At 39.8% G+C, this 10,152-nt stretch overlaps 1 protein-coding gene across 1 annotated transcript in view; it reads left to right on the top strand.

The window, feature by feature from the left end:
* pik3c2g (phosphatidylinositol-4-phosphate 3-kinase catalytic subunit type 2 gamma) overlaps positions 1-10,152 on the top strand; it is a 64,473-nt gene that overhangs the window by 6,816 nt on the left and 47,505 nt on the right. The window contains exons 7-11 of the mRNA XM_045688534.2: positions 500-611; positions 1,509-1,579; positions 2,057-2,120; positions 8,032-8,157; positions 8,489-8,519. Coding sequence (XP_045544490.2) covers positions 500-611; positions 1,509-1,579; positions 2,057-2,120; positions 8,032-8,157; positions 8,489-8,519 — 404 coding nt within the window. The remainder of the gene's footprint in view (positions 1-499; positions 612-1,508; positions 1,580-2,056; positions 2,121-8,031; positions 8,158-8,488; positions 8,520-10,152) is intronic.

Raw genomic sequence — 10,152 nt, 5'->3', positions numbered from 1 at the left:
CTTCCTGTGTAATATTCTTCATGTCTGCTCTTCCTGTGTGATATTCTTCATGTCTGCTGTTACTTCCTGTGTGATATTCTTCATGTCTGCTGTTACTTCCTGTGTGATATTCTTCATGTCTGCTGTTACTTCCTGTGTGATATTCTTCATGTCTGCTGTTACTTCCTGTGTGCTATTCTTCATGTCTGCTGTTACTTCCTGTGTGCTATTCTTCATGTCTGCTCTTCCTGTGTGCTATTCTTCATGTCTGCTCTTCCTGTGTGATATTCTTCATGTCTGCTGTTACTTCCTGTGTGCTATTCTTCATGTCTGCTGTTACTTCCTGTGTGCTATTCTTCATGTCTGCTGTTACTTCCTGTGTGCTATTCTTCATGTCTGCTCTTCCTGTGTGCTATTCTTCATGTCTGCTCTTCCTGTGTGATATTATTCATGTCTGCTGTTACTGTGTCTTCCTGTACGTTTCCTGTTCTTAATGCCTTTACTTTATTGTATTTCTCAGTGAGGAGATGCTGGGTATGCACGGAAGCATCCAGGACTATCATAAGTGTTCCCTGGAAGTCCCTCTCAGATTACTACAGGCTAACACACTACAGAATCTGTTGGCAAGGGACGTAAGTAGTTAATAATACCAATAATAATAATAATAATAATAATAATACACACCACTTCATCAGATGCTTTTATCATTACAATACAGTACAATACATTACATTTTAGTAGGGTGTATGTGATCATGCCATTGCAAGTGTGTGCACAGGCACCAACTAAGACATACAGGACTAAAGGTTTCACACGGCTTTCTTTTGAGTGTTGCTTTCCCACCCAAACGGTCAGTCAGTAGAACATTAACCAAGGAGAGGCAGGCTTCAGTGCTCTGTCTTCAAATTGCTCATGTTGCAACGGTCTCCTTCTAACTACCTTCTCCTCGCTGGCTCCTAGCCAGGCCCCTTCCCTTCAGGGGCGTGCTGGTGTGTGTGAGAGAGAGAGAGAGAGGCGAATGAGTGAGTGAGTGAGGGCTGGTGTGTGTGTGGAGAGAGAGAGACAGAGACAGAGAGGGAATGAGTGAGTGAGGGCTGGTGTGTGTAAGAGAGAGACAGAGAGAGAGAGACAGAGAGGACAGAGACAGGAGGGAATGAGTGGAGTGAGGGCTGATGTTGCTGTGAAAACCTCCACCCTGATTCCTAGACTTTGCTCTGTTTACCTCCGCGTCACCCCTGGCATTTAGAAGCTATAAGCAAATAGAACGTGCATACTTTAAAGGTGCAATCTGCAATAGTTTCTTCTGTTCAATGTTTAAAAAAATGTGGTGAGGCTTACAAATGACAGATTGTGGCTTTACAGGTGTCGTTTGAGGCAGACTCATAAAAACTTGGCCTGCCTAAACATAATTAACTTTGTGGATCTGATTTATTGATCTGATTTTAATACCTGGTGTATTTATTTGAAGCGTTTGTGTATTCCTAGTTGCTATGCAGTAAATAGACTGTGTATTGTGTTCCTTCTGTAAGGTTGAGGATGACAGAGCTCCATGTCACCTGTACCGGCTCCTTGGCTCTGCTTGTGTCTTCAACACATCAAGGTACAATGCAGACTTGACGTCTGCTCTGTATCATTATGCTGTTGCCTCTTACCATACAAATGACTGGCTCAGGCCAAAATACTATTGATTATTGATTATCTAAAACACTATAGAGAGTCTTATTTATGCAATGCTTTTCTCCCCCAACAAAAAGTCACCACCTTTCACTTTATGGCGTTATGAGGAGGGCTAAAGACACTGAAACGTGTCAGAGTTTTAAAAATGTCTTTCCATCAAACATGCCATACAAATAAAGGCATTTTAATTCATTATATGAAGAGGGCCTTGGTCGTCCTTTCTTTTTGATACACTGTGTTGCTCTCTCTCTCACTCGCTCTCTCCCAATCTGTCTCTCTCTCTCTCTCTCTCTCTCTCTCTCTCTCTCACACTCTCCCTCTCTCACTCTGTCACTCTCTCTCCCTCTCTCACTCTCCCTCTCTCTTCCAATCTGTCTCTCTTTTTCTCCCTCTCTCTCAGGTTGAGCCTCCAGGAGAAGCTGAGTTGCTATAACAAGGAGGTTAACAAACTGATGAGGAGCAAGGTTAGTGGTTGGTTACAGTATATCCTGGGTTCAAAATAGTATTGGTTCTCCTTGAGCCTTGACTCCAGTCATTCTAGGTTTTTTGGAAAGTGAATTGTGGATTGTTTGACTGGTGCAAACTTCAAACCCCACCCATCCGGTGCTTCAGGGCTGGCTAAATCAAAGCTAGCTCCAGCTTCAGTTAGCTTAGCATTAGGTCAGCATTCCACCTCAGGCTTTGTCCGTACCGATACAGTGGATATGGCTCGTCCTCCTGCTGCTTACTCTTAGCAGGCTTGTTAACTGGGTGTGCATGTCACACATGGCTAGTTGGACGCAAAATATATTTATTGAGACAGTACTGAAACATCAATCCATGGGCGAGTCAGAACTCTTCATTGAGACGCTGAAACATCAAATCAAATGTATTTATAAAGCTCTTCTTACATCAGCTGATATCTCAAAGTGCTGTACAGAAACCCAGCCTAAAACCCCAAACAGAAAGCAATGCAGGTGTAGAAGCACGGTGGCTAGGAAAAACTCCCTAGAAAGGCCAAAACCTAGGAAGAAACCTAGAGAGGAACCAGGCTATGAGGGGTGGCCAGTCCTCTTCTGGCTGTGCCAGGTGGACATTTTCATTTGTGCCTGAAATCAAAATGAAAGAAAAGTTATCCTGAAAATTCATCAGGCTATGGTGTAAAATAGGCTTGTTAACTTCTCTGGGCTAGGTGGGACGTGACCGTCCCACACTATTCAACAGCCAGTGAAATAGCATGGCGCGAAATACAAAACAGCAAAAATCTCAGAATTTCATTTTCTCAAACAGTCAACTATTTTACACCGTTTTAAAGATAACACTCTCGTTAATCTAACCACATTGCCCGATTTCAAAAAGGCTTTACGGCGAAAGCATAAAATTAGATTATGTTAGGACATAAACTTCACAAGAAAATCCACACAGCCATTTTCCAAGCAAGGACATGCATCACAAAAACCAAAAGTACAGCTAAAATATTCACTAACCTTTGATGATCTTCATCAGATGGCACTCATATAACTTCATGTTATACAGTACATGTATGTTTTGCTCGATAAAGTTCATATTTATATCCAAAAACAGCATTTTCTATTGGCGCGTGATGTTCAGAAAATGTATTCCCACCAAAACCACCGGTGAATGTGCACATCAATTTACAAAAATACTCATCATAAATGTTGATAAAATTTACAACAGTTATTGAAAGAATTATAGATACGCAACCGCTTTGTCAGATTTCAAAATAACTTTACGGAAAAAGCACATTGTTCAATATTCTGAGTACATAGCTCAGCCATCGACGCAAGCTATACAGCTACCCGCCAAGTTCTGGCATCAACAAAACTCTGAATTAGTATTATAAATATTCTCTTACCTTTGCTGATCTTCGTCAGAATGCACTCCGAGGACTCCTACTTACACAAGAAATGTTCGTTTTGTTCGAAATACTCCATATTTATGTACAAATACCTCAGTTTTTTTGTGCGTTCAGATCACTATCCAAAGGCATAACGAGCGAGCGCAGTACCAGAGACGAAAAGTCAAAATGTTCCATTACTGGTCGTAGAAACATGTGAAACGTTGTTTACAATCAATCCTTAGGGTATTTTTAACATAAAACGTTGATAATATTCCAACCGGACAATAGCGTATTCATTACAGAGGAAAAAGAAGGAGGGGTGCGCTGGCGGGCTCGCGCATCACCAAGCCCTTTGTCCTCAGGCAGTCCACTCATTGACTGAGCTACTATTCTCTGCCCAGTAACAGGAGAATGATGGAAAAACTTTCTGAAGGCTGTTGACAGCCAATGGAAGCCTTAGGAAGTGCAACGTGACCCCACAGACACTGTAGTTTCGATAAGGATTCAAAAGAAGAACTACAATTCTCAGATTTCCACACTTCCTGGTTGGATTTTTCTCAGGTTTCTGCCTGCCATATGAGTTCTGTTATACTCACAGACATCATTCAAACAGTTTTAGAAACTTCAGAGTGTTTTCTATCCAAATCTACTAATAATATGCAAATATTTGACTCTGGGCCCGAGTATTAGGCAGTTTACTCTGGGCACACTTTTCATCTGAAATCGAAAATACTGCCCCCTATACCCTAAAAAGTTAAAGTAGCTTCTTTATTTCATTAACTTATCATATACATTTTTATTTAACCTTTATTTAACTAGGCAAGTCGGTTAACCTCTCTAGGGTATTTGGGACGAAATCGTCCCACCTACTCAACAGCCATTGGAATCCCGTGGCGCGATTTTCTATTATGCTATTACTTCAATTTCTCAAACATATGACTATTTTACACCATTTTAAAGACAAGACTCTCGTTAATCTAACCACACTGTCCGATTTCAAAAAGGCTTTACAACGAAAGCAAAACATTAGATTATGTCAGCAGAGTACCCAGCCAGAAATAATCAGACACCCATTTTTCAAGCTAGCATATAATGTCACATAAACCCAAACCACAGCTAAATGCAGCACTAATCTTTGATGATCTTCATCAGATGACACTCCTAGGACATTATGTTATACAATACATGCATGTTTTGTTCAATCAAGTTCATATTTATATCAAAAACCAGCTTTTTACATTAGCATGTGACGTTCAGAACTAGCATACCCACCGCAAACTTCCGGTGAATTTACTAAATTACTCACGATAAACGTTCACAAAAAACATAACAATTATTTTAATAATTATAGATACAGAACTCCTTTATGCAATCGCTATGTCCGATTTTAAAATAGCTTTTCGGCAAAAGCACATTTTGCAATATTCTGAGTAGATAGCTCGCCATCACGGGCTAGCTATTTTGACACCCACCAAGTTTGGCACTCACCAAACTCAGATTTACTATAAGAAAAATTGGATTACCTTTGCTGTTCTTCGTCAGAATGCACTCCCAGGACTTCTACTTCAATAACAAATGTTGGTTTGGTTCAAAATAATCCATAGTTATGTTCAAATATCCTCTGTTTTGTTCGTGCGTTCAAGACACTATCCGAAGGGTGACGCGCCCTCAGTTTTCAATAAAGAGAGTGTAGCAGGCCAAGAAATGGTCAGAGAGGGCACTTCCTGTTTGGAATCTTCTCAGGTTTTTGCCTGCCATATGAGTTCTGTTATACTCACAGACACCATTCAAACAGTTTTAGAAACATTAGGGTGTTTTCTATCCAAATCAAACAATTATATGCATATTCTAGTTTCTGGGCAGGAGTAGTAACCAGATTAAATCGGGTATGTTTTTTTATCCGGCCGTGCAAATACTGCCCCCTACCCTAGAGAGGTTAAGAACAAGTTCTTATTTTCAATGACAGCCTAGGAACAGTGTGCCTTGTTCAGGAGCAGAACGACAGATTTTTACCTTATCAGCTCGGGGATTCGATCTTGCAACCTTTCGGTTACTAGTCCAACGCTCTAACCACTAGGCTACGCTGCCACCCTGTTAATGCCGTCTTTGGTGACCTTATCAATGCACAAGCGCCTTTTTCCCAATTACTATTGATGAAATAAAATATGTTTTACTGTACATAAAGTTTGAAATACATTTTGTCATTACTAAATGTCTAATGTGATAGTTATTTTAACATTATTCTTTTTTTACACACACACACAAAAAAAACATTTGATTAATAAAATATTTAATCAGTCATCTTCGTTAAAGGTGCAATATGAAATGTGAGTTAAAGATCTGTCATTTACATTGAAATCAAGTCTAAGAAGCGGTAGATCTGTTCTATGTGTGCTATTTCTATGCTTCCTGTTCTTACGTTTCTTTTTTTGCATCTTTTACATTCGGTTTTGTACACCAGCTTCAAACAGCTGAAAATACAGTATTTTTGGTTATGGAAAAAATATTTCACAGCGGTTTAGATGTTACAATGATTCTCTCTACTATACTTGCTTGTTTTGAAACATAAACTGAAATTAGGCAAACTATTAGAATTTTAGGAACCAGGAAATGGCGGAGCGATTTCTGCATTGTGGAGCTTTAAATGAAGGGGATGATGACACAATCTTTGCGAGAGGGAGGTAATCTGATTTGATTGGTCCTCAACTCCTGGCTCGGACACTTCCTTTAGGACTCTGGTCTAGTTACAGCAGAACACATATACAGTGGGGAAAAAATATTTGATCCCCTGCTGATTTTGTACATTTGCCCACTGACAAAGAAATGATCAGTCTATCATTTTAATGGTAGGTTTATTTGAACAGTGAGAGACAGAATAACAACAACAAAAAATCCAGAAAAATGCATGTCAAAAATGTTATAAATTGATTTGCATTTTAATGAGGGAAATAAGTATTTGACCCCTCTGCAAAACATGACTTAGTACTTGATGGCAAAACCCTTGTTGGCAATCACAGAGGTCAGACGTTTCTTGTAGTTGGCCACCAGGTTTGCACACATCTCAGGAGGGATTTTGTTCCACTCCTCTTTGCAGATCTTCTCCAAGTCATTAAGGTTTTAAGGCTGACGTTTGGCAACTCAAACCTTCAGCTCCCTCCACAGATTTTCTATGGGATTAAGGTCTGGAGACTGGCTAGGCCACTCCAGGACCTTAATGTGCTTCTTCTTGAGCCACTCCTTTGTTGCCTTGGCCGTGTGTTTTGGGTCATTGTCATGCTGGAATACCCATCCACGACCCATTTTCAATGCCCTGTCTGAGGGAAGGAGGTTCTCACCCAAGATTTGACGGTACATGGCCCCGTCCATCGTCTCTTTGATGCGGTGAAGTTGTCCTGTCCCCTTAGCAGAAAAACACCCCCAAAGCATAATGTTTCCACCTCCATGTTTGACGGTGGGGATGGTGTTCTTGGGGTCATAGGCAGCATTCCTCCTCCTCCAAACACGGCGAGTTGAGTTGATGCCAAAGAGCTCCATTTTGGTCTCATCTGACCACAACACTTTCACCTAGTTGTCCTCTGAATCATTCAGATGTTCATTGGCAAACTTCAGACGGGCATGTATATGTGCTTACTTGAGCAGGGGGACCTTGCGGGCGCTGCAGGATTTCAGTCCTTCACGGCGTAGTGTGTTACCAATTGTTTTCTTGGTGACTATGGTCCCAGCTGCCTTGAGATCATTGACAAGATCCTCCCATGTAGTTCTGGGCTGATTCCTCACCGTTTTCATGATCATTGCAACTCCACGAGGTGAGATCTTGCATGGAGCCCCAGGCCGAGGGAGATTGACAGTTCTTTGTGTTTGTTTCTTTCATTTGCGAATAATCGCACCAACTGTCACCTTCTCACCAAGCTGCTTGGCGATGGTCTTGTAGCCCATTCCAGCCTTGTGTAGGTCTACAATCTTGTCCCTGACATCCTTGGAGAGCTCTTTGGTCTTGGCCATGGTGGAGAGTTTGGAATCTGATTGATTGATTGATTGCTTCTGTGGACAGGTGTCTTTTATACAGGTAACAAGCTGAGATTAGGAGCACTCCCTTTAAGAGTGTGCTCCTAATCTCAGCTCGTTATCTGTATAAAAGACACCTGGGAGCCAGAAATCTTTCTGATTGAGAGGGGGTCAAATACTTCTTTCCCTCATTAAAATGCAAATCATTTTATAACATTGTTGACATGCATTTTTCTGGATTTTTGTTGTTGTTATTCTGTCTCTCACTGTTCAAATAAACCTACCATTAAAATTATAGACTGATAATTTCTTTGTCAGTGGGCAAACGTACAAAATCAGCAGGGGATCAAATACATTTTTCCCTCACTGTAGGCTAACTGTGCAATCAAATATCCCAGTACAGCCCTATAGTAAATGCATAAATTACAGCTTTCAATGTCCTCAACTTTGCTTTTGGCATCACAGTGGCATACACATAATGTACATGTTTCTAATGTATGTCTATTATATTCTATTTTCTGTCTCCAAAGTGTGGGAGCAATCTTAACCTGCTAGTGGATGAGGTCCGTACCATCATCAACCTGCTGTGTGGGATCTCTACTAGAGAGCTGGAAGAGGCTATCGGCAAGCTACGGAGGATTAAACCTGTAGCACTGGTACTAAATCTGGATTTCATGTATACCACTAAATACAATAATATAAATACTGTTGATTTCTATAGCACTGGTACTAAATCTGGATTTAATGTATACCGCTAAATACAGTAATATATATACTGTTGATTTCTATAGCACTGGTACTAAATCTGGATTTAATGTATACCACTAAATACAGTAATATATATACTCTTGATTCCTAAAGCACTGGCTGTGCATGTTGAAATTATACCACATTCACAGAAAAATGTGAAGTGAAAAATTCTTTACTCTGACGGTTTCATTGTGAAAAATGCAAAGTCATGTTTCCTTGTTTGTTGTTCTCCTCCAGGACCATTTGGAAATGTACGAGTGTGAGACCTGTAAGTCCCTTTAAGGAAGTCTATGAGATATGCTGTTAAACAAAGGTTTAAGGTTAGCCTACGTCGAAGAGCATGCGATGTGAAAAAACCCTATTGTTTGCTGACTGCGTGACTGCAAACACTTGACTGGTTTCATGCATAGACTATTGTAGTTTATTTAACAAACCAGATTTCCCTATGAGACTGATTTTGGATGAACCCTCTGATGTTCTTGTGTGTCTGTTGTTCTATAACTGTAGTCTGTTGTTCTATAACTGTAGTCTGTTGTTCTATAACTGTAGTCTGTTGTTCTATAACTGTAGTCTGTTCTATAACTGTAGTCTGTTGTTCTATAACTGTAGTCTGTTGTTCTATAACTGTAGTCTGTTGTTCTATAACTGTAGTCTGTTGCTATAACTGTAGTCGGTTGTTCTATAACTGTAGTCTGTTGTTCTATAACTGTAGTCTGTTGTTCTATAACTGTTGTCTGTTGATCTATAACTGTATTCTGTTCTATAACTGTAGTCTGTTGATCTATAACTGTATTCTGTTCTATAACTGTAGTCTGTTGTTCTATAACTGTAGTCTGTTGTTCTATAACTGTAGTCTGTTGTTCTATAACTGTAGTCTGTTCTATAACTGTAGTCGGCCGTGTCGTTGCTATAACTGTAGTCTGTTGTTCTATAACTGTAGTCTGGTCTCGTGTCTGGCATAACTGTAGTGGCTCGTGTGGCTACAACTGTAGTCTGTTGCTGACTGTAGCGGCATCTGTAGTCGGCCGTAGTGTTGCTATAACTGTAGTCGCGTGTCGGTTGCTATAACTGTAGTCTGTTCTATAACTGTAGTCTGTTCTATAATTGTAGTCGGTTGTTCTATAACTGTAGTCTGTTGTTCTATAACTGTAGTCTGTTGTTCTATAACTGTAGTCTGTTGTTCTATACCTGTAATCTGTTGTTCTATAACTGTAGTCTGTTGTTCTATAACTGTAGTCTGTTCTATAACTGTAGCCCGTATGTCTATGACTGTAGTCTGTTGTTCTATAACTGTAGTCTGTTGTTCTATAACTGTAGTCTGTTGTTCTATAACTGTAGTCTGTTGTTCTATAACTGTAGTCGGTTGTTCTATAACTGTAGTCGGTTGTTCTATAACTGTAGTCTGTTGTTCTATAACTATAGTCTGTTCTATAATTGTAGTCAGTTGTTCTATAACTGTAGTCGGTTGTTCTATAACTGTAGTCTGTTGTTCTATAACTGTAGTCTGTTGTTCTATAACTGTAGTCTGTTGTTCTATAACTGTAGTCTGTTCTATAACTGTAGTCTGTTGTTCTATAACTGTAGTCTGTTCTATAACTGTAGTCTGTTCTATAACTGTAGTCTGTTGTTCTTTAACTGTAGTCTGTTATTCTATAACTGTAGTCTGTTGTTCTGTAACTGTAGTCTGTTGTTCTGTAACTGTAGTCTGTTGTTCTATAACTGTAGTCTGTTGTTCTATAACTGTAGTCTGTTGTTCTATAACTGTAGTCTGTTCTATAACTATAGTTTGTTGTTCTATAACTTTAGTTTGTCGTTATATAACTGTAGTCTGTTGTTCTATAACTGTAGTCTGTTGTTCTATAACTGTAGTCTGTTCTATAACTGTAGTCTGTTGTTCTATA

The sequence above is a fragment of the Salmo salar genome, chromosome 10, assembly GCF_965601325.2.
Source record: "Salmo salar chromosome 10, fSalSal1, whole genome shotgun sequence".
NCBI lineage: Eukaryota > Metazoa > Chordata > Actinopteri > Salmoniformes > Salmonidae > Salmo > Salmo salar.
This window is presented reverse-complemented; position numbering and strand designations above follow the sequence as displayed.